Source organism: Ranitomeya variabilis, chromosome 1 (genome assembly GCF_051348905.1).
Source record: "Ranitomeya variabilis isolate aRanVar5 chromosome 1, aRanVar5.hap1, whole genome shotgun sequence".
In the NCBI taxonomy this organism is placed as follows: domain Eukaryota; kingdom Metazoa; phylum Chordata; class Amphibia; order Anura; family Dendrobatidae; genus Ranitomeya; species Ranitomeya variabilis.
Window position 1 is genome coordinate 1,090,123,059 of NC_135232.1, and position 25,187 is coordinate 1,090,148,245.

General features: G+C 45.0%; 1 protein-coding gene across 2 annotated transcripts in view; it reads left to right on the top strand.

Moving 5' to 3' along the window:
• FAM184B (family with sequence similarity 184 member B) overlaps positions 1-25,187 on the top strand; it is a 113,197-nt gene that overhangs the window by 38,662 nt on the left and 49,348 nt on the right. For both annotated transcript variants that reach the window (XM_077280002.1, XM_077280003.1), the window contains exon 2: positions 22,979-23,743. In XM_077280002.1, coding sequence (XP_077136117.1) covers positions 22,979-23,743 — 765 coding nt within the window. The remainder of the gene's footprint in view (positions 1-22,978; positions 23,744-25,187) is intronic.

Here is a 25,187-nt window from a genome sequence, read left to right on the forward strand (position 1 = left end):
TACTGAGCATGTACATAAAGTGCAGCACAGATTCATCTCATCTCTGACTCCACAGTACTGGTCACTACTGAGCATGTACATAAAGTGGAGCACAGATTCATCTCACCTCCGACTCCACAGCACTAGTCACTACTGAGCATGTACATAAAGTGCAGCACAGATTCATGTCATCTCCAACCCCACAGCGCTGGTCACTACTGAGCATGTACAGTATATAAAGTGCAGCACAGATTCATCTCATCTCCGACCCCACAGCGCTGGTCACTACTGAGCATGTACATAAAGTGCAGCACAGATTCATCTCACCTCCGACTCCACAGCACTGGTCACTACTGAGCATGTACATAATGTGCAGCACAGATTCATCTCATCTCCAACCCCACAGCACTGGTCACTACAGAGCATGTACATAAAGTGCAGCACAGATTCATCTCATCTCTGACTCCACAGTACTGGTCACTACAGAGCATGTACATAAAGTGCAGCACAGATTCATCTCATCTCTGACTCCACAGTACTGGTCACTACTGAGCATGTACATAAAGTGGAGCACAGATTCATCTCACCTCCGACTCCACAGCACTGGTCACTACTGAGCATGTACATAAAGTGCAGCACAGATTCATGTCATCTCCAACCCCACAGCGCTGGTCACTACTGAGCATGTACAGTATATAAAGTGCAGCACAGATTCATCTCATCTCCGACCCCACAGCGCTGGTCACTACTGAGCATGTACATAAAGTGCAGCACAGATTCATCTCACCTCCGACTCCACAGCACTGGTCACTACTGAGCATGTACATAATGTGCAGCACAGATTCATCTCATCTCCAACCCCACAGCGCTGGTCACTACTGAGCATGTACATAAAGTGCAGCACTGATTCATCTCATCTCCGACTCCACAGCACTGGTCACTACTGAGCATGTGCATAAAGTGCAGCACAGATTCATCTCATTTCCGACCCCACAGCACTGGTCACTACTGAGCATGTACATAAAGTGCAGCCCAGATTCATCTCAACTAAAAGCAGAGATCCTTAGATCAGGAACAGAACAGACATTTATAGGACATTTTTATAACTTTCCCAAATTCTTATGAAAACATTTACAGCACATCCTGCATTGTACTACTGTACCCAATTTATTATATATTTTAGGAGTCTGTCCATTTTTATACCGACTCTGACTCCATCAAAATGGACTGTCTGTTTGTTTGACACACTGTTTGTGTGGAGGTAAGGCCAAGTTCACATTAGCGTTCTGGGGCTTTCCGGAGGGCTGCGTAAGTCCTCCGTTAAGTTCCGCCCACTTCCGCATTCTTCTGCATGCGTCCTGCGTACCTTTGCATACCTATCTTTAGAATTGGGTACGCTGGACATGCGGATGTATACGGATGCGTTGTTTTGACGCGCCCGCCGTCCGTACAAAACGCAACTTCCCGTGTGGTTGGTGGGCACATCAAAACAACGCATCCGCATACATCCCCATGTCCTGCGTACCCAATGTTAAAGATAGGTACGCAGGACGCATGCAGAAGTATGCAGAAGTAGGCGGGTCTTAACGGAGGACGTACGCAGCCCTCTGCAAAGCCCCCGAACGCTAATGTGAGCTTAGCCTAAGAGGGGTTCCTGTGTGTTATCTCCAGACTGAGCCGGTATACTGGATGCTATCCAGCCGATGAGTCCTGGACTGTCTCTAAAGTGACTTTGTTAAGAAATGTTTACTTTGTTTTACCTGCACTGTAAGGCCATTTATTTTCCTCTGCTTGTTGCATGATTTATGAAGCACCAATAAACCAGCATGGACATTTAACTGGAAACGATTCCTGTGTTACTTCCCCACGCACCCTGGTGAGAAGCATTCCCACAACAGGCATATGTATGGGTCTCTTGTCCTTGCATTTATCATTCCCTTCTTCGACTCCTGACCCAGTTGCACCCTCCTCCCCCTAAGCAATTGTAAGTACACAGTGCTATATAATATGATGACTGCAATATATTAATAGGATAAAAGCTTTGATGAGAGGAGGAGGAGGAGGAGGGCTTCTTTAAGGGATTCTACCTTGTTATAATTATAGTCCAGTGTATAAGGAGATCTATTTATTGACCGTTGTTATACATAGTTATTTGGTCACTTCCCAAATGTCTTTTTTCTATATTGTTCCTAATTTTGCTGGTCATTCTGGGTACTGTAGTCCATTCTTTCCTTTTGTTACATTAGCTGCCTTTTGCTACAGCTTTATTATGTCTTCCTTATACATTGATGCCCTAAACTTTGAGCCTCTGTCTCTTTTAATGCATCTCATGATTTCTTTTTTTTTTGCCTTGGCAACAACTGTCTGACATTAGTTTACTCTAAATTAAATTCTTACGTCCCTTTCCATGTCAGCTTTAGCAAGTGTTTTCCATTCAGTATGTAGCATATACCCCAAGATCAGACAACAGAGCAGGTGGAGGCGTTGGTCTGCTCCTTTCACCCAAATGTACCTTCCAAGTTATCCCCCAAGTACCCTCACTTGTATTCCCTTCCTTTGAGGTCCATGCTGTCAGACTCTACGTCCCCTTCTCCATGCGAGTGGCGGTGGTGTATCGTCCTCCCGGCCCCTCTCACCAGTTCCTGGATCATTTTGCCACCTGGCTTCCACACTTTCTCTCTTATGACACCCCCACCCTCATCATGGGTGATTTCAATATCCCAATTGCTTCTCCCCTCTCCCCATCTGCTTCTCACCTTTTATCTCTAACCTCCTCTTTCGGCCTCTCGCAGCATACTAACTCTCCAACACATGATGATGGAAACTCCCTTGATTTGGTCTTCTCCCGGCTTTGCTCACTGGATGATTTCACAAACTCCCCTCTCCCGCTCTCTGACCACAACCTTCTTTCATTCTCTATCAAGAACTGCCATCCCGCTCAGGTCACCCCCACTTTCCACACTTATAGAAACATACAGGCCATTAACACCCAGAAACTTATGAAGAACTTGCAGTCTTCATTGGCCCCAATCTCCTCCATCTCTTGTCCTGATTCTGCTCTGAAGCATTACAATGAAACCATGCAAAGTGCCCTGGAAGAAGCTGCACCTCCTATACATAGAACAACTCGGCACAGACGGCGACAACCGTGGCACACGCTGCAAACACGTTTCCTGCAGCGGTGCTCCAGGTGCGCCGAACGTCTGTGGAGAAAATCTAATCTGCCCGAAGATTTCATCCATTATAAGTTCATGTTAAAAACATACAACTCTGCCCTTCACCTCTCCAAACAAACCTATTTCAACACCCTCATCACCTCGCTGTCCAATAACCCTAAACGTCTCTTCGACACCTTCCAGTCCCTACTCAACCCAAGAGAGCAGGCCCCAACCACAGATCTCCGCGCTGACGATCTGGCCAATTACTTCAAAGAAAAAATTGACCACATTCGACAGGAAATCATTTCCCAATCTCTTCATACCAAGCACTGTCCTCCCTCCCCCACTGCATCTAGTTCACTCTCTGACTTTGAACCAGTTACAGAAGAAGAAGTAAGCAGGCTCCTTGCATCTTCTCGCCCGACCACTTGCACCAGCGACCCCATTCCGTCGCATCTCCTCCAGTCCCTTTCCCCGGCTGTCACCTCTCACCTAACAAAAATATTCAACCTTTCCCTCACTTCCGGTATTTTTCCCTCCTCATTTAAGCATGCCATCATACATCCACTACTTAAAAAGCCCTCCCTCGATCAAAATTGTGCCGCTAATTATAGACCTGTCTCTAATCTTCCCTTCATCTCTAAACTCCTGGAACGCCTGGTCCACTCCCGTCTTACCCGCTATCTCTCAGATAATTCTCTTCTCGACCCTCTTCAATCTGGTTTCCGCTCTTTACACTCTACTGAAACTGCCCTCACTAAAGTCTCTAATGACCTACTAACAGCTAAATCTAATGGTCACTATTCCATGCTAATTCTCTTGGATCTCTCCGCAGCATTCGACACTGTGGATCATCAGCTCCTCCTCACTATGCTCCGCTCCATCGGCCTCAAGGACACCGTTCTCTCTTGGTTCTCCTCCTATCTCTCTGGCCGATCCTTCACTGTTTGTTTTGCTGGTTCCTCCTCCTCTCACCTTCCCCTTACTGTTGGGGTTCCTCAAGGATCAGTCCTAGGCCCCCTCCTCTTCTCTTTGTATACTGCCCCTATTGGACAAACAATCAGTAGATTTGGTTTCCAGTACCATCTCTATGCTGACGACACCCAATTATATACCTCTTCTCCTGTTATCACGCCGACCTTTTTAGAAAACACCAGTGATTGTCTTACCGCTGTCTCTAACATCATGTCCTCCCTCTATCTGAAACTGAACCTGTCAAAAACTGAACTCCTCGTGTTCTCTCCCTCTACAAACCTACCTTTGCCTGACATTGCCATCTCTGTGTGCGGTTCCACCATTACTCCAAAGCAACATGCCCGCTGCCTTGGAGTCATCCTTGATTCCGAGCTTTCATTCACCCCCCACATCCGATCACTGGCTCGCTCTTCTTATCTGCATCTCAAAAACATTTCCAGAATTCGCCCTTTTCTTACTTTCAACTCTGCAAAAACTCTTACTGTCTCACTTATTCATTCTCGTCTGGACTATTGTAACTCTCTACTAATTGGCCTCCCTCTTACCAAACTCTCCCCACTCCAATCTGTCCTGAATGCTGCTGCCAGAATCATACTCCTCGCCAACCGTTACACCGATGCCTCTACCTTGTGCCAGTCATTACACTGGCTACCCATCCAATCCAGAATCCAGTACAAAACTACTACCCTCATCCACAAAGCACTCCATGGCTCAGCACCACCCTACATCTCCTCTCTGGTCTCAGTCTACCAACCTACCCGTGCCCTCCGCTCTGCTAATGACCTCAGGTTAGCATCCTCAATAATCAGAACCTCCCACTCCCGTCTCCAAGACTTTACACGTGCGGCGCCGATTCTTTGGAATGCACTACCTAGGTTAATACAATTAATCCCCAATCCCCACAGTTTTAAGCGTGCCCTAAAAACTCATTTGTTCAGATTGGCCTACCGCCTCAACGCATTAACCTAACTATCCCTGTGTGGCCTATTAATAAAAAAACAACAACATAATCACGTTCCTCCATCATGTTCTCATACACTTTATGCAGTTAATAGCCTCTGTGTCTGTACTGTTACATACTTAGGCAGTTAACTGGTTCATGCAGCTTTACATGAACACCCGAGCCTTACACTATGGCTGGTCCAAACAACTAAAGCAATTGTTACCATCCACCTCTCGTGTCTCCCCTTTTCCTCATAGATTGTAAGCTTGTGAGCAGGGCCCTCATTCCTACTGGTATCTGTTTTGAACTGTGATTTCTGTTATGCTGTAATGTCTATTGTCTGTATAAGTCCCCTCTATAAGTTGTAAAGCGCTGCGGAATATGTTGGCGCTATATAAATAAAATTATTATTATTATTATTATTATAGCATGTGTTTCCTTCCCTCGAGCACTATTCTCATCATAACTCCATTTGTAGCATTATATTGTCTTCTTTGCTTTTACTTTACATAGCTTAATATCATGTGCAAAAAATGGATATTGTACTGCACACATCCATATTAATACTGTCTGCATTATGGAGCCTTATAAAATATGCACATACTTTAAAAATCAGTGCACGCTGCTCATAACCATCTTGCAATCACAAACTGCCCACTGAAGTCGGTGGAGAGTGTTACAAGTGTGGATGAATTCTTATTGCATCTGTGTTACAGACCAAAAACATCTGAAGTTAGGACCTTTCACCTGTCCTGAAATGTCTCTTAAATACTTGCATCTTCAAGAAATAATGATTCTGGAGCTTCTTCTCTTTTCGTTTTGCTTTGTGCCATTCCTCCATTATTCAGCCTAGAAATGATAATTAAACAGCTGGGTATTATCATGTCTAGAAAGGCCGTACTGGGCCCCTGGCAATTAGGGGAGGCCGCCATGACAGGGGAACGTGCGACGTAAGTGAGTGTACTAGGACTGCTGGGGGTGACAAGGTTAAAGGAACTGAGGGGAGGGGAAGAGTTTTTTGAATTTGAAAGGGGAGGAGGGGTTATGGGAAGGGGGGGGGGACCTTATAAAAAGGGGTGGCCACGTGAGTGGGGCAACCATTTTGGGTACTCACCGGCCACAGACGAAAGCTCCAGAGTACTCATCACGATGGACGTGGAGGCCTTACTGCAGCAGTTGAGGGACGCAGCGGGCACTCAGGGCGCAGATTGGCTGCAGGCTTCGGTTTCCAGCCTGCTCCAGGGGTCAGTAGCCGGAGCCTCCATCGCTCCTCCAGCAGGACGCCGGCCGCGGAGGTCCCGCCCTCCGGCGCGCTTAAGCCCTGAGGCTACCCCCCGGGTCCGGCGCCGCATTAGGAGCCCCTCCAGGGACCCTCCAGCCAGGGCCGGCGGGCGCACTCCCCCTGCCCCTCGCCCACAGGCTGGGAGGAATCCTTCTACTAGGCGGGACCCACAACAGGGGCCGGGTTCCCACCCCCCCGCGGCACAGAGGCGTCGGGAGTCAGGACCGGGAGCGGAAGGTGCTAGCGTCCCGGCTGGCCCTGCTCGGCGGGGAGGAACGCGAGGAGCCAGGGGACGGGCCCCCATGAGGAGGAGATCCAGCGGCCGGCAGTCGGCCGGCTTCTCTGCAAGTGCGCCAGGGAGAGTGGCGCAGGACGGGCAGCAGGGACGAGACACAGCGAGAGCGGCTCCGGTGAGAGGCGGGCAGCAGTCGGCTGCCTCAGTCAGCAGCGCTGCGGTGTCACCACACGGCCGGAGTCTCAGGCAAGATGGCGCCGCAGCAGGGAGCTCAGCGTCACGTGATCCAGTTCTTCCACAAGATGGCGCTGCATCCTGGGGCTCTACACCTGTAATCCAGGATCCAGGACCTCCCCAAGATGGCGGCGCCCTGCGGACAGCGGCGGCAGCTCCGAGGGGCCCTGCCACTATCACCGGTTTGCCTGCTTCTGGCGGTGGGCAGCTGGTGAGGCAGGTTGACCCGGGAGCTGCGGAGCCAGCGGTATCCGGACCCAGCGTGGAACCAGTACTTCTTCATCAGGATCCAGGATCTGCGGCTGCTGGGTTCACAGCACCCAGGCAGCCAGGTGAGAGCCAGCATTTCCCTATATTTAACCCCTACTTAGCTCCTACTGAGGTTAGGGATCGGGAGGCAGTTATGGGGGGGGCTAGTGGGGGGATGAGTTTAATTTTGCATGGCCTCAGAGATTTGGCTAGAATATGGTACGGGGGTCCTTTTGGGGTAGGGTCGCCCACAGCGGCGTGGCTAGGGGGTGCAGAAAGGGCGACGGGTGTGGGTATGCTATCGGACGCTGAAGTACTTTCGCAGTGTGGAGGTCGGGGTATGGCAGGGTCAGCTGCGTCGAGGGGAGGCAGCAACGATGCAGAAAGGGGGTCTGGGTCAGCCGATTTGGGAAGCGGGGCCCAGAGCACAGGGGCTAGCAAAGAAAAAGAAAACGAGGAGGCAGTGCGTTTGGACGATTCAGCAAGAAGCGAGGTATACGTGTGCTTTGAGGGGCCGTTGGGGTCACATTTAAAGGGGGAGGTGAAAGAGAAGATTTGGAAAGGGGACTATGTGGATATCTTTTCATTGTTACCGTTAGAGAGATTTAATCTTGATAGGTTACGGAGAGACGATTCAAAAAAAGAGGATGAGGAAAAGAAGAGGTATCGTCTGATCCCTCGTTCTTTTTCGAATTGGTTGCAAGCTTTTGCGATATTGGCGAGCATCATAGGGGAAAAGGCACCGGAAAATTGTTCCGGTCTCTTCTGCTATATGGATGCAATTGGTGAGGCTTACAGGGTGTATGGAGGGCAAGGCTGGCTGCGATATGACGAACAGTTCAGGCAGCGTAAAGCAGTCCGCTCGAGCATACGGTGGGATCATAAGGACATTGCGCTATGGATGAGGGTCATACAGCGGTGGACACCGCGGAATCAGCCACCTACAAGGCTGTATCAGGATACTCTCATATAATTGGCTCTGCAATCAGGAAACTATCGGCAGCACATATAGCCACTAGCATTTATCTCCATCCCAATTCTTGCTACTGACGAAGGTCTTATGTATGACCGAAACGTTTGCATTGGGATATAATAAATCATCCGTTTTTTTCTTCTTACAACAAAGTTGAGTGCTGGGTTTTGTTATTACTTGGTCAGAAGGTTTGGGAACCTACCCTTGCACCACTCTATAGGTTGTGCACACGCTGATTTATCACATGGATGAGGGTCATGGCGCCGGCCAGAGCAAACCAAGGGAATCAGCCATTTCATGGGGGCGCCGGGAGTTCAGGGCAGTCGGGACATTCGGTCGCAATGCAGAAAGGACTGTGTTTTTCCTTTAATGAGGGGACCTGTAGGTTTGGGACCAAGTGTAAGTTTAAGCACGAATGCTCTACTTGTGGGGGCACACACAGGGCAACAAGATGTTTCAGAGGGGGGAAAGCAAGAGGCGGGGAAGTTGCTGAAAAAAGGGGAGACGCCGGTGCGGCTGGACGCGATGGAGGCGTATCTAAATAGATACCCTGATAGAGCTGCAGCGTCACTGTTGAAGGAGGGTTTTGGTTATGGCTTCAAAATTCCGTTTATTGAGCAAGATGTTTGTTTGTTAAAAAAGAATTTAAAGTCGGCATTGCAGTTTCCTGATGTAGTTTCTGAAAAGTTAAAAAAAGAAGTTGAGTTAGGACGGATGGCAGGACCTTTTGCATTGGCTCCGTTCAGTAATCTGAGAGTGTCACCGCTCGGAGTGGTTCCTAAAAAGGAACCTAACAAATTCAGGCTTATTCATCACTTGTCATTCCCGAAAGGTCTGTCAGTGAATGATGAGATCGACCCTCAACTGTGTGCGGTTTCTTACATGTCGTTCGACACGGCAATGAATTTGGTACGACTATGTGGTAAGGGGGCTCTGATGGCGAAGACGGATATTGAAGCGGCTTTCCGCCTGTTGCCAGTACACCCGGAGAGTATGCATTTGTTGGGGTGTTTTTGGGACGGAGGTTTCTTCATTGATCGGTGTCTTCCCATGGGTTGTTCGCTATCATGTGCTTACTTCGAGGCTTTTAGTACCTTCTTAGAATGGGTCGTTAAGGATGTATCTGCTTTGAGTTATTGCTTACATTACCTCGATGATTTCTTGTTTGTGGGCCCTCCGCAGTCTGCAATTTGTTCGGTTTTGTTACATACGATGGAGAGGGTAGCCCGGGCATTCGGAGTTCCTTTGGCGGCGGACAAGACTGTCGGGCCTATGACCACGCTGAGTTTTCTAGGCATAGAAATCGACACCATAGCGATGGAATGCAGATTGCCTGAAGACAAGGTAGTTGCTTTTCGGGAGGAAGTTCAGAAAGCGTGTACACGGCGTAAGATAACGCTGCATGATTTACAGTCTTTGCTGGGCAAGCTGAACTTTGCATGCAGGATTATGCCAATGGGCCGTCCATTTTGTAGGCGTTTGTCTTTGGCTACGGTGGGAGTGAAATCTCCGCTGCACTTCATCAGATTGACGAGGGATTTGAAGCAGGACTTGAGGATATGGGCCTTGTTCTTGGAGGACTATAATGGCAGATCCATCTGGATTCAAACAGTGGAGAATGCAGTGGATTTAGGTTTTTGCATTAACGTGAGCGAAACGTGTGGTTTCAATGTGCAATATTGCGGTCAGAGCGTTGTGGCGGAGTGGCCACCTAGGTGGCGTGAGCAAGGTTTGTTGCAAAATCAGGTTTTGTTACAGTTGTTTCCTCGTGTAGTGGCATTGTCAGTTTGGGGGGGTATGGTGATGAACAAAAAAATCCGCTTTTCCTGTGAACATTTGGGCGTTGTGGACGCCATCAATACGCTATCCGCAGCATCTACGGAAGTGGTCAGGGTACTGCAGCATCTGGTGTTCCTGGGCCTCAAGTTTAATTTGTGGATAGTGGCAGATGGCAAGACAACTATGCCTACTAACGCTGATAATGTCTTTTTCCATCCACAGCGGCATCAGTCTCAAGGGCCGGGACTTTGCTTGGATTCGGCAGGCCAGGATTGTCCAGCGGAACTGTGGAACCTGCCCTTCGGGCTGTAGGGGAATTGTTTGCTAGATCACTTTCGGATAGGTCTTGGTTGCAGTATAATCAAGCTTGGAGCACATGGGAGAATTGGAAGGGGTCGTATGGGGCTGGTATGGATGATGAGTATAAGCTGTTATTGTTGGTAGGACATGTATGGGAGTCGGGTTGGTCGGTGTCCAAGATGAGTAAGTTCCTAGCTGGTCTAACGTTTGGCTTCAAGGCCAGAGGTTTACGGGATGAGACGAAATCCTTTTTGGTTGCACAGTTAGTGAAAGGTTGGAAAAAAGGGCAGAAGTCGTTGGACGACAGACGTCCGGTTTCATTCGAGGTGTTGTTAGTAATTGGTGGACATCTGAGTTCTGTTTGTTTCTCAGAATGGGAAGTAACGTTGTTTCATGCGGCCTTTTCGTTAGCCTTTTTCGGAGCACTTCGTTTGGGGGAGTTGGTTAGCCCTTCCAGATACAAGGGAGGTGGTTTGAGGAGAGAAGACGTTGATGTTACGTCCAATAGGGTGGTGGTGTTTATTCGGTCATCAAAGACGGACGTTACCGGTAAAGGTTGTAAAATAGTGTTATTTGAAGTTCCGAGTTGTCCGTTGTGCCCGGTAAGCTGTGTGAGTAACTTACTGAGAAGAGAAGGGGTTCTATCCGACCCATTGTTGGTTCATGCGGATGGTTCTTTCTTATCTCGTTTCCAGTTTGTTTCGATATTTCGGAAGTGTTTAGAATTGGGGGGAATTTCACCGGAGAAGTACAGCGGGCATTCATTTCGCATTGGGGCTGCGACGGAGGCGGCTAGGAGAGGTGTAGGGGATGAGGTGGTTAAACGAATCGGGCGGTGGGAATCGGAGAGATTCCGGTCTTATGTTCGCCCGGGTTTGTTATGACCGCATGGTTTCAATATTTGGGGGTATCTTTGTATTGAGTTTGATAAATGTTCTCCTTTATTCTCTTACAGACCACGGCAAAAGGCTAGTGTGGATTATGGGACATTCATTCGTGTTTTGGGTGGCAGAGAGGGCAGCGGTTCGTCCTGATGGTCGGCAGTTGGGTTTTTCACGGGACGTGGCAACCTTACGATGGATTGGAAAAAGGGGAATGACGTGGAGCCAATTTTTACCTGAGTTTCACCGTTTTGTGCGTTGGGATCAGTTCCCGCAAATTTTGGTTATTCATTTGGGAGGAAATGACTTGGGGAAGAGGCCATGTAGAGAACTTATAAAGGACATTAAGTTCGATATGTTAAGGTTGTGGGCAATGTTTCCTAAAGTTTTGGTAGTGTGGTCCGACATCGTCCCGAGGAAGGTTTGGCGGGGGGCTAGGTCATTGGAGGGGATAAACAAAGCACGGATTAAGGTGAACAAAGCTGTTTCGCGTTTCATGGCAAGGAACGGGGCAGTAGTGGTGCGGCACGTCAACTTGGAGTCTGGTACGGGAGGTTATTGGAGATTGGATGGGGTGCATCTGAACGCGGTTGGTACCGATATGTGGTGTTTGGCGATACAGGAGGGCATCGAAACAGCTTTGAAGGTTTGGCGGGACATAAATACCTAAGGTTTTAGGGCATTTATGTTTGTGGCGTGGGGTGGTGATCCTCGAAGTTGGTGGAAGTGGAAAATGGCGGTTGGATGGGGGGGGGGGATCTCAATAGGTCCTGGACTCCCCGGGGTGATTTTAAATTGGTTAAAGGGGGACAGATAATCCCAGGAAGGGATTAGTAGGGGAACAAAAAACAGGTGTACGGGTTTGGCCTGGCGGGCGGAGTTTGCCTCTGAGCTGGTGCATAGCGGCTGGGGGTAAGGCGGATATAAGGCCAAAATAGGCGGGACGTTTGGCGGAAAAATGTTGGACATATGTTTCGGGCTTCGAGGGTCATCCACTTCCGGGGTTTATTGTTTCATGATTTTGTATGTTTAAATGTTAATAAACGGCTGCTGTGGCCAATTAATCCAACCCAATTGTCTGTGTTTTAATGGCGTTTTTGTTTCTTCTTAGACAAAAGGGGGTGGCGGCTGTTTGGTCAGGGGGAGTATGAGGTAAGGTAAAGGTTTTTTAATACTAGAAGCTCACAGGAGTCACGGATACCCATTGTCATATAGATTGCATGTCTTATAAGTTTCTCCAAATTGGCGCTCTACGCATGGAGACATTTTACCCATTAAACTACCTGTCAGAGGCCTCTCACCCAGCCAAACCAGCTCTCCTGCTTTGCCCTGATGAGGGGAAAACACCCCGAAACATGTGTTTGTAATTGGGTTGATATTGACCCTTAGATTGTTATTTTTAATAGGTGGCACTAGAGTTCCTGTCTTTTTCCTATCTGAAGATGCTAATTACATCTTACGTTGCCCAATCAAAGCAGCCAGTATCTGTAGAGGAATAATAGTTGTCAATTTATTTATAATTATTCAAGAGGAAAAAAAAGAGTTCTAAGAAAAAATGATTATTGAGAATTGTTATTTTATGTAATTACTATAAACGACATGTTAGGAATTGTACAAGCTGTCCTTAAAGGGAACCTCTCACCATGAAAATGAAGTCCAATCTGCTGGCACCATGTTATAAAGCAGGGGGAGCGGAGTAGATAGATATATAGTTCAGTGAGAAAAGATTGAGAATAACCTGTGTTTAGTCATGTAATCCTCTGCTCTTTCTCTGATTTTCAGTCCTATCAGTGACTGACAGCCATCTGTATGCACGCTTATAGAAAGAAATCTGCCAATCACTGATAGGACCGCCCACTGGACCAAAAATATCAGAAAGAGCAGAGGATTAAATTATGAAAACCCAGGCTATATTGAATGTTTCTTCCTCACAAAATTATTTACCAGTCTCCTTAGTTCCTCCTTCTCTATAACATGATGCATGCAGAGTGGACGGCATTATTATGATGACAGGTTCCCTTTAAAAACTGTGCCCTTCAATTAACATAATTTTTCATTTCTCCTAAAAATTCTAACAATAGAAATGAAGCAACTCTAGAAATATTCTTGATATCTTTAATATTCTACCTCTTTTTGTGTATACAGCTCCTGTGTTTCCATAGTGACAGACTACAAACAATTCCTTTGTAGTCTGTTCTGTAGTCACACTCCGTTCCATCTGTCCACTTCTTGCTTACCTACCTACCTACCTACCGAATTTATGCAAGTAACAAGTATCGTATCTATTGAAGAAAGGATGACTGCAGAATCAGACTACTCAGTAGTTGTTTGTAGTCTGGTGTCATGGTGAGGCTGGTTTCACACTTGCGTTGTGATCTGCAGCGTTTTAAAAAAAAACGCATGTGGTGAAAAAACACATGAAAACGCATGCAAACGGTGCGTTCTTTTGGCGCATGCGTTTTTGCGCCCAAAAAAAAATTTGCGGCAAAACGCGGCGTTTTCCCGCATTTACATGCGTTTTTTCCCCGCGTTTGCATTTTTGAAACGCATGCTGAGAAGTGTGTGACAGCTGCCAAACATCAAAATCAACTAGAAAACACACTATTAATAGAATTAGCTAGGGTTAGGGTTAGGATCCCTAGGGTTAGGGGTAGCTTTTTATTAGAATGTCCTGGTCACCAGGTCACTGATAAGCCACCCCCCACCATCAAGGTGATAAAGGGATCCAAACCCTACCCCTAACCCTACCCCTAACCCTAACCATAACCCTTGGGATCCTAACCCTAACCCTACTCCTACCCCTAACCATAACCCTAACCATAGGGATCCAAACAATAACCCTAACCCTACCCCTAACCCTACCCCTAACCATAACCCTAACCCTACCCCTAACCCTACCCCTAACCCTACCCCTAACCATAACCCTATCCCTAACCATAACCCTAACCCTACCCCTAACCATAGGGATCCAAACCCTAACCATAACCCTAACCATAGGGATCCAAACCCTAACCATAACCATAACCCTAACCATAACCCTTGGGATCCTAACCCTACCCCTAACCATAACCCTAACCATAGGGATCCAAACCCTAACCCTAACCCTAAGGGTTAGGATCCTAACCCTAACCCTAAGGGTTAGGATCCTAACCCTAACCCTAAGGGTTAGGGTTAGGATCCCTAGGGTTAGGGTTGGGGTTAGGGTTAGGATCCCTAGGGTTAGGGTTAGGGTTAGGATCCCTAGGGTTACTAGGGATCCTAACCTTAGGGTTAGGGTTAGGGTTTGGATCCCTATGGTTAGGGTTAGGGTTTTCTTGTTTTTTTGTGTGTTTTCTTGTGTTTTTCTATAAAAACGCATGCGTTTTAATGCAAACAAACGCATGTGCTTAAAAACGCATGCGTTTACATAGACAGCAATGCATTTTTTTGCCGCGAAAAAACGCATGCGTTTTTAATGTTAAGTATAGGAAAAAACGCATGCGTTTTTTTGCGTTTTTTAGCGCTAAAACGCAGCTTACAAATACGCAAGTGTGAAACCAGCCTAACATAGGTACGCATAGGAACTGTATATACAAAACAATACGCCTTCATTTTTGAGATTTGAGGTGCAAGCAAAAGAATAAATGGACATTAACGTAAATATTTCTTGCGCTTTGCTATTACATTTTTTATCACAGTAAATGTGCTGACCGTCCTGTTGAACATTACACTGGTGAGATGTTGAAAACGATTTCTTAAGAAAGAATGCCAAGTATGTTCTAATGATAGTTGTGGTTGAAGCAAAGTGTCTGTTACTTTCCAGTATGCATAATATATTTTAAAGATGCATTTTTGTTGATTTATATCGAAACAGCGAGTGCAAAAATGTACATTTCTTTGATCTTTTACCTCTTTTCTGAGTTATTTTTTATGTAGGTGTATATATAATAGATAGTGTTATTGCTAGTACATGAATTATAGCTCAGGAATCCACTTCATGTGTCAGAAAGAAACCTTTTATAAAAGCAATTACAAAATAGAAAGTACTCTGTATGCATGTGTTATGGGGAAATATAAAAATTCCACATAAAAGAAGATTCTTTTTATTGTTCCTTGGTATTTCTTTATATTATAACATCACAATTTGGAGCAGGATGTTCTGGTTGTTGTTCCAGATGTGGTCCACGTGGTGTTTGGCCCATTCCTTGGAACAATGCAGATGATTGCAGTGTTTGAAGGGAACCTGTCATCTGATTTGCTAAACTGCTTCCACCGCTTTCTCCTAACTTTAAACAGCTTCATCGCCGAATGCAAATGATATCCACGTAGTCTGATAGATGGGACTGGATGGTCCTTAGCCCCTAATCTGAATTTCAGAATGCAGAGAATGCAGCTCATTGCCTCTAACTGATGTGGATGACACCCACTGTGTCCACTGTGGTCCATTCCAAGAGGGCTTACCATGAGTAAGACCTAACTGGTCGAAAACGCGTCGGTAGATTACCAGGGACCCTACAAGCTGTACAAGCCTGAGACTATGTTTTTAAAAATGTTCTAAATAAAAGTGAAGCTTTAATCATATGAATATCTGGAGACAGCCTTTTTTTATGCTTGCAATTCCATGGGGCTGTAATTTAAGGATCACGTCCATTGTTGATTCAGACTGAAGGCAGCAAAACCACAATGAGACATATGGAAACAAGGAATAATTGTGTGTGAACCAAACCAGAATATGTGTTAAACCTTAGGTTCCTCAAAGTACCAGCTGTGAGGGGTTGACTCACTCAGCTGTTTCCTAAGGTAGACACAGGAACGCTTCTTGTGCTAAGTCACCTGCTGCTTTATTGTGGAACAGCATAAACCATAGCAGGGTTCAGCATAGTAAAGAGAGCTGTTCTGGCATAACGACAAAACAAAAAGATAATGTATACTAAAGTCCATATGTCTGGGGGATTCGCCGCTCAGACCACCATGTGTCTTCAGTTCCTCCTGGAACCACCGTCTGGAGACTCTCTTGTCCAAACCACAACATACAGACTGCCTCTCTAGTCCAGCAATTTAAACCCAAACCATGTGACTGATCCCATGACTGTGACATCACAGTGACCTGTCAGGTCACGGCGTTGCCAGGCTCTGCAGGTGGAGATAAGGTGGACATCTTCCCACCCACTCTCCACTCTATAGGTGTTCACATAAAATCAGCCCATGTATGCAATTTTAACTTAACCCTCACAACACGTAGTGTGCTGGTGGAAAAATACTCTGGTTTCACATCACTGACGCCATTAAGCACAGTGACACACATCTTCCCTCATATGACATATCACACTGCCTTCTACTCTGATGACAGCTTTACACCCTTGGAATATTCTCAGCGAATTATGGGGCATTTTAACACACAACAGTAATATGCTGCTGCATGTTGAGTTGGTATGACGACTAATATTCTCCTACACTTTTTGTGCATATTTTGATGGATTTTTGAATCATAAAAAAAGTCAATTTCATTATTTTGCTGTGAAATTCTTGGTTTTCTGTAGGTGTGATGTTCTGCCACAGCTAAACCATACAGCTAGATTTATAAGCTTTGAACCCTGCCGATATAGTTTATCTATTAGCAGGTTATGAAAGACACTGTGTAATACATATGGATACCCCAGAGTGAAAGGCGATGCTTGTGTTGGAGGGGCTTCCTCAGCTGACATCCAAACAACCTTTGATATTTTGGGGGGAAACGAAATCATAGATGACAATCTATATGGCTGGAATTCCTGTTGTCACATTTGCAAGAAATGGTTGTAGCCTCCCTCCAGAGTGCTTAAGAAGTAGATTTCTTTGCGAACGTCCCCTAGGTATGAGGAGATCCTTCCTCAATGTCTAAACTTGCAAGGTTCAACATCCTGGGCCAAGTTCTATTTAAAAGCTCCATGTTGTATTAGGAGAGCAGCTGTTACCAGAATTCAGGCAGCCAAAATACACGGCGAAGTATGGGACTTACTGTAATATTATCCTGTAAACAATAACTAGTTATTTAGTTGTGACACGTCCACGACAAGTACTCAAGCGTCTCCCCGCTGCAAAGAATTCTCCCAGTCCGCATGTCTAAGAATGTATCTTGAAGGGGTTGTCCAAACATGATGGGTTTTTTTTCTGGAAATAGCTTTGAAGTTATAGTCACCAAACAGATCCTCCTCTTTGCCAGTTCTGATTCTTTTTGATCCTCTGTCGACCTCCATACTTCCTGCTCCGGAGATGTCTCTCTGAGACTAAGACCTGACCACTAGCATGTGAGAGGGGCTGAACACTTCATAGGAGGAAGATGCACTCAGGGATGGTGGAAGGATGCAGGCGTACACAGATATAAATTCTACTTCATTCACAAGGAGGCAATGAGCTTAATAGTCTCACATAAGACAACAGGATGACTTGAACAGAGGCGAACAGTGAGCACGTACGACAATTAGTTGAGATTTTTGAAAGGCCCCATTTTCATTTTGCATGAGGTTCATGATCTCAGCAGCTCAGCTTCTGCTCTGTGTGTGGGTCACAATACCTCTTACAGTCATTTCTCAATGGCAGCAATAACCTGCAGTAGCCGGTCTGGTCACTTTGCACACATTTGTAGTCTTCTCTTCACAGTCACCGCACCACAAACCCTAACACGGACACAACAGTTGTGGTATTTGACATTGCCTTCTATACTGCTTTGGTGTCTCCTTGCTCCTCTCTAGCAGCAATCACCTCACCCATTAGAGGTAGATGCTCTCTTGATAAACAGGAATAAGCCTTACTGCTCCCATCTCCCCTCTGTTGTGACAATCATCATCTTCTAATGGTGGCCTCTCTCTTACAAAGTGGGGATGTCCTCCATCTTGGACAAACTGCACGCTTTGCGACTCAAACTAGAATTTCATTGCACCTCTGTGACCATTTCTAAGCCCTAGGTTGATTACTCCTTAATAGTGAGTGCCTACTCGCCTGATGTTCTCTCAGTACCTCATCCTTCAGTGCCAGTCTGCGCTGTCTGTTTGTGACGCTATAAAGATGGGAGGACGCACATCAGGCTGATTCCACATTGACCCATGACCCACTTGATTCACCTGCGGATTAGTGCGCATTTAACTTTTAGGACAAGACCCCACATCTGGCGATACCTCAGACGCTTTGACCCACTACCAAGCAACATACTGCATGAGGTGTTTCTAGACCCGTGTGGGTATCTCCCTTGCTAATGTTGTCGCTCATTCACATTTTTCATTGAGGCCTAACAGGGCTGTAATGGTGCCTGCCTAGCAATAGTTCACTGCTTGCAGTTTTCAGCACAATATTGCATAGTCACTTTACGTGACAACGACAGAACCTTGGTAACCAGCAGGTTCATAACTATCAGATGTTGCAGGCGTACCCAGGCCTCGGAGCCTAGAATGGGCCGTGATACTTGAGGGAAACATCTGGGGATTTTGCATTGGGCCCATGAGCTTGAAGTTACGCCACTCGAAACCAGAGTGTACTTCTCTTCCACTGCAACAATGTCAACATTATCTCGTAGAAATTATTAAAAGATATTAGACCTTAAGAGGTTGGCTTTTCAACCTTCTTAGGGTGCATCCAAATGCTACAGATGACTTCCACCCACAGTGCGTCAATGGCTTCAAAATAATTATTCACGTATGAGCGGTCTTTGGTTTTCCACAAATAATTTTGGCCATGCAGCTAAGGAGCATGTGGGTACTCTCTTAAAAGCAATCTGTCACAAATTTTTTTCCACCTAATCTAAGAGCACCTTATTGTAGAGACAGAGGTACAGAGGTCTTGATTCCAGTGATATGTCACTTACTTGGCCGTTTCATGTTTGTTTTGATAAAAATCACTGTTTTATCAGCAGGAGATTATCGATAGAGGATTATTAACTCTACTGCCGAGTACTCCTCTATATTAAATAACACTGTATAAGTCCGCCCCCACCACTAATGAACAGCTTTCTGCCTATGCACAGTGTACACAGAAACCTGCCAATCAGTGGTATGGGTGGGGTCATACAGAGCTCAGCATTCAGAGAGCTGGTGCATCTGCAGCAGATTAATCAAAACTGTAGCAAGCAGTAAAATAAGTGACGTACCGCTGGAATTAGAGTCTCTGCCACTACATCATGCTTGTCTTAAATGGGAGGACAAACACCTGGTGATGGATTCCTCTTAAATCCAGACAATAACTGACTGTATGTAGGTTGAATAAATAGAAAAATAGTAATATTATTAATAAAGGAAATATCCCCATCATGTTTGATTTATATCCCCATCATGTTTGATTTACTATTTTTTTTTTATATCAAATTTACATTTTGAATGAAAATCCGCTTCAGGGTAAAATGTAAATGAATAAGTTATTTGCAGTGGGACAATTTTGCTTAGAAGGAATCACATACAGTATGTCAATATTAGTTTCTATTATTCCATCCACAGTCTATGTATACAGTGCACACTGTACGTGCGGTGAATGCTGGTATGGAGCTATTGTCTGGAATGTTTCACCAGACTGCAAATAAAAGTCCAGACAAGAAAAAAATCCACGTGCTAACTTTATGCCCAGAATGTACACACAAGCGATGCGTGCCAGCTATTTCTGTCTGTTTAGAAAGTACAATGTAATATTAAGCAAAGTGCACTGGTCGTGGCAGGAGAATTATGGTACACAAGTTACAGTTACAATAGAGGATAGGCTGATTTAGAGCAATTTGCACTCTGATCCTCATTAGCTGCTACTAATTTATTAAGAATGCAGTATGTAGCGGTATAATAGGCCCTAAGAAGGACTTCCTGTGGAGACACGGGGTCAGTGGGTACTCTTGTCTTTGGAAAGACCACATGGACCAGGTCTCACCCCACTGCACGCCCAATCTCTTTTCCCATGGGCCGAATGCAACTCAGACAACACAGGGTGATGGTAAAACAATGTGGCAATGCTTTATTGTACCACCAACAGACAATAACATATATTACAGCCCCAGCAAATACACAAGATGGTGCAAATTACTGAGTCTCACCCTTCCGCTGGCTTGCTGAGAATGAGGTAGCTGCAACTTCGGGGCTTCCAGGGCCAATTACCCCAACCAGTGCCACACTGCTTTGGGTGGGCACCCACAGAGAGGAGGTAGCAGAAGGCTTAGGAAGCTGACAGTTCATTAAGGTATGTGGCCAGGTGACCTGACTGTCCCAACCTGGGTGCTCCAAACATCTCCTTGGGCTCAGTGATGGGCAGTGGATCAAATCTGTATTTCTCTGGCTGGAGCAGTGGTGCCTGGCTGTTGTTCTGTCAAGCTTCACTGGAAACATAGGCAGATCCCCCTTGTATAGTTCACAGCTCTTATTCAGGCATTTTACACACAGGATTGGGGGACGGTGGCAGGAGCTCATCTCTCATTGAGGGTTCATAGTCTTTTATTGTCTGGAGGACAACAAGCTGCATAGACTGTTAAAATGGGTAATCTACTTGGCATATTCCCTCATATGTTGGGCTGTTCACAAACATTTAACTGCATCCTAAATTATTTCTATATTTTACACACTATTAGGCCCGCCACTGTCTATCTGCCCTGTTTTTCCTAGCTATTACTACCTAAATCCTAGCCTATATTCTATACTTTCCCTACCTCTTAGCTGAGTGTACCAGAGTTATCTTAGGCATTACCCTCCAGTACCCACACAGCAGCATCAGTACTTATCACACTTTGCGTTAGTTACAACACACTCTATACATGTTACATGTCATCATAAAACACAATAAAACCGCATGGCAATATTCACACTACACATTTTGTTGTCTTCAGCGGCAGGTACACAAGAGTCTCTGACAAACCCTTACACATATACAACAAATCTTCTTTATTTTGTGCAGGTGAAATAAAAAAATGAGGCTTCTTTACAAATTTTCTTGATTAAAAATAAAATCCACCACTGTAGCTCCTATGTAGATATGTGTCTGTATTGTTATATGCTGCATATAAAGCATGTGCACAGCGTGAAGCATCCAATGTGATGTGTGTTATATGTGCAGAGGTACTTGTTATGAAGACTGACTACAACTCTGAATTGTAAGTATCTAACACTCCATAATCATAGCTCCTACTAAATACTTGGCTAGATGTATTCTAAAAAGAGTCGAACATGAATTTTGATGTAACTAGAGATGTGCCGCCTGGTACAAAGCCAACACTACGCAGCTAGTGCAGGGCACAGAGGTAGAATTTAGTAAGTCTGGATATTTATTTCATGGTCAAGCATGTTACGGCGTTGGATAAGAATAGAGTTGGAGCACATCGACTAGCAAGAGACACTGTGATGCTGACAACTCATGGACAAGCCATGATTTAGGGTAGTCAAGGAGTCTGAGGTCAAGAGCCAGGAGGGTATGTTCTAAACAGAGGGAAGTCAAAGGTGTAGTCAGGTCATAGTCCGAATTCCAAGGTTAGAGTGCATCAAGGCAAAAGGAGTAATTAAAATGGGAAGTCAGTAGGCAAATCCAGGGTCTGGCAACAAAAGATCAGAATATCTGAGTTCAAAGCACAAAACAGAGAAAACACTATGACTGGAAGCCATCTGGGACTGACAGCTTTGTAAAGTATCAGTGAAATCACTAAGAACAGGGAACACCTGAAGGAAGCTCAGCACCTCCCAGTTTCAGAGTGGACGATTGCGCTATCAATCAAAATACTGTCAGCTTAGTACGTTTCTGCACTAGATTGGACAACTGAGCTGTCTATCAAAATACTAACACTCAGCATGCCCTTGCATTAGATTGGAAGACTGAGCAGTCAGTCACTGCATCCAAGACACACTGAGCGTTGGAATCGTGACACCCAGTCAAGTCGCCAGGTCATGGAGTCCTGAGAGCCCCCTCCTACCTCCTGGCATCCCCATCCTTCTTTTGATTAGCCAGCCTGGCACAATGTCATTTTTGGGGGTAAGTGCATGTGTGATGTTGCACCAGGTTGGTTAATCAAAAGCAGAACTACAAATGCGGGGAGGTAGGAGACGGTTCTACGTTCTCTCATTCAGCAGTCACAGACTACAGATTTCTGTGTTTCGTGAATTTTTTTAAAAATTCAGGCTGTTTTCCTATCATGATCTCATCAGAGATAGAATTACAATTACCGATAATACCTCTATACAGGGCTTATAACACAGGATTCTCAAATTGCCATTGGTGAGATCACAGCTGACCCAGCGCCCCCTTCTTTCACACTGACATTTTGCACACGCTAATTAGATGCTTCAATATTAAAGATAGGGTCTGAGTCAGTCTATTGCTGCTAATGTCCATCTGAATTTCCAGAAACATTAGGAAGCAGGAGACTAAAAAAGAGCAGTGGCCGGTGTGAAAATTGCAAGATTTCTATTTTTTTATATATATTTTATTTTTAATTCAGGTTATGATATGAGAAAAAAACTTTTTGATTTTTTTTAAATGCATTTTAAGGGAACCTGTCACCAGGTTTTCTCAATATAAAGGTACAATAAAAGGTCATTCTTGGAATCTGCTGAGGGGGTTGGGGACATAGCTACAGCTTACTAAAATGCTGTAAAAGAGGACTTAAAGGCGATGGCTGTAATTTATATTAGGAAATCCTGGTGACAGGTTTCCCTTTACATAAAATCCTAAAAAAAATTAATTTTCTGATGATACATTTCCTTTAAAAAGTTGCTTAAAATTTATCATTAAGCAACATTTAAAAAATACAGAGTATTGGAAATAAAGAGTTGGCGAAAAATATGCTATTTTGGATGAATATCGACCATTGTTTGGTCTGATTGTAGAGGTAGTAAGTCACCAATCGGTACCAGTGCTGGGTTGGGCTGACATTGGGCACTCTACCATACAGGTATAGTGCCTCGATATGAAGAAGAGTAGCATTTTGCATGCCGTATTATACCGAAAGGATCAGGATGTAGTTGCACCATATTTATCTTAATAATGAATGAATTCAGTCTCTATCCTTTATTCTTTTTCTGTAGGTAATTTATTCTTTGAATCTCAAGATTGATGAATATGAAGTGAATATTCTCACGCTAAAAGAAACCCATCAGCATGAGATTGACCTCATTTCGAGTGATAAAAAGGAAAAACTTCTCCAATATGAGAACTTGATAGAAGAGGAGAGGATCCTGAGACTACAGATGCAGGACCTTGAGGAGGCTCTGGAGAAAAATAACGTGACAAAAGAACAAAGCGTAGCCGATCTTGCCATCTACAAAAAGCAGTCAGAAGAAAGGGAGCTTAAGACCCAGTGTGAGCAAGCTGAAAGGATGGCCGCCTTGTCCAAGGAAATGTTCTCCATGAAGACTGACTTTGAGAACCGTCTGCAGCAGCTCACAGAAGAGGCCAACGCTCTAAGAAAGGAACGTGCCTCCAATGACCAAGAGAAGTCAGTGGAAAAACTGAATGAGAAACTTAAAAAGGAAATCCAGGTGCTAAGCAAAGAAATAGAGAATCTAAAGACGCAGAACCGCAAATTAACAGAAGACTATACGCTGAAGACCAGCAAGCTCCACAGCAGCTACGTCAAAGAGAAGGAAAACTTGAGAAAAGCTCTGCAGCAGTCTGTGACAGAAATGATAAAACAGCTTCAGCAGAAGGAGCAGGAGCAGAGGAAGGGTAGTCAGGCGAAGGAAGCGGCTACGCTACAGGAACTCCAACAGCTGAAGGAAGATCTGGAGGCAAAGGAGCTGGAAATCCTGGAAGCCAAACAGCATTCTCATAAAATGAAAGACATGGTGCAGGTAAAAGCGGAGAGAATACTGGCACTGTCCAACCATTCCTCCCTGCTGACTACAACTTAACCAGTTTGGATCCAGGCCATTTTCCGGCCTTTTGGACCAAACACATTTTTGAGTTTTATCATACATGTTCTTTTTACAGCTCTAAAAAAATCTTTCCATTTAGAAATACAAATATTTTCTGCCTCTTCCTTAGCTATACATGGGGCTTAATTTTTATTATTTTGCTGATTTGGGGGGAAAATGTAAAAATAGCAAATAGGTGTCTATTTTTCTAATATATATATATATACAGTTAGGTCCATATATATTTGGACAGAGACAACATTTTTCTAATTTTGGTTATAGAAATTACCACAATGAATTTTAAACAAAACAATTCAGATGCAGTTGAAGTTCAGACTTTCAGCTTTCATTTGAGGGTATCCACATTAAAATTGGATGAAGGGTTTAGGAGTTTCAGCTCCTTAACATGTGCCACCCTGCTTTTAAAGGGACCAAAAGTAATTGGACAAATGACTCCAAGGCTATTTCATGGACAGGTGTGGGAAATCCCTTAGTTATGTCATTCTCAATTAAGCAGATAAAAGGCCTGGAGTTGATTTGAGGTGTGGTGCTTGCATTTGGAAGGTTTTGCTGTGAAGTAAACATGCGGTCAAAGGAGCTCTCCATGCAGGTGAAACAAGCCATCCTTAAGCTGCGAAAACAGAAAAAACCCATCTGAGAAATTGCTACAATATTAGGAGTGGCAAAATCTACAGTTTGGTACATCCTGAGAAAGAAAGAAAGCACTGGGGAACTCATCAATGCAAAAAGACCTGGGCGCCCACAGAAGACAACAGTGGGGGATGATGGCAGAACAATCTCCATGGTGAATAGAAACCCCTTCACAACAGCCAACCAAGTGAACAACACTCTCCAGGAGGTCGGCGTATCAATATCCAAATCTATCATAAAGAGAAGACTGCATGAAAGTAAATACAGAGGGTTCACTGCACGGTGCAAGCCACTAATAAGCATCAAGAATCAAAGGGCTAGACTGGACTTTGCTAAAAAACATCTAAAAAAGCCAGCACAGTTCTGGAAGAACATTCTTTGGACAGATGAAACCAAGATCAACCTCTACCAGAATGATGGAAAGAGAAAAGTATGGTGAAGGCTTGGTACAGCTCATGATCCAAAGCATACCACATCATCTGTAAAACACGGCGGAGGCAGTGTGATGGCTTGGGCATGCATGGCTGCCAGTGGCACTGGGTCACTAGTGTTTATTGATGATGTGACACAGGACAGAAGCAGCCGAATGAATTCTGAGGTATTCAGAGACATACTGTGTGCTCAGATCCAGCCAAATGCAGCCAAACTGATTGGTCGTCGTTTCATACTACAGATGGACAATGACCCAAAACATAAAGCCAAAGCAACCCAGGGGTTTATTAAAGCAAAG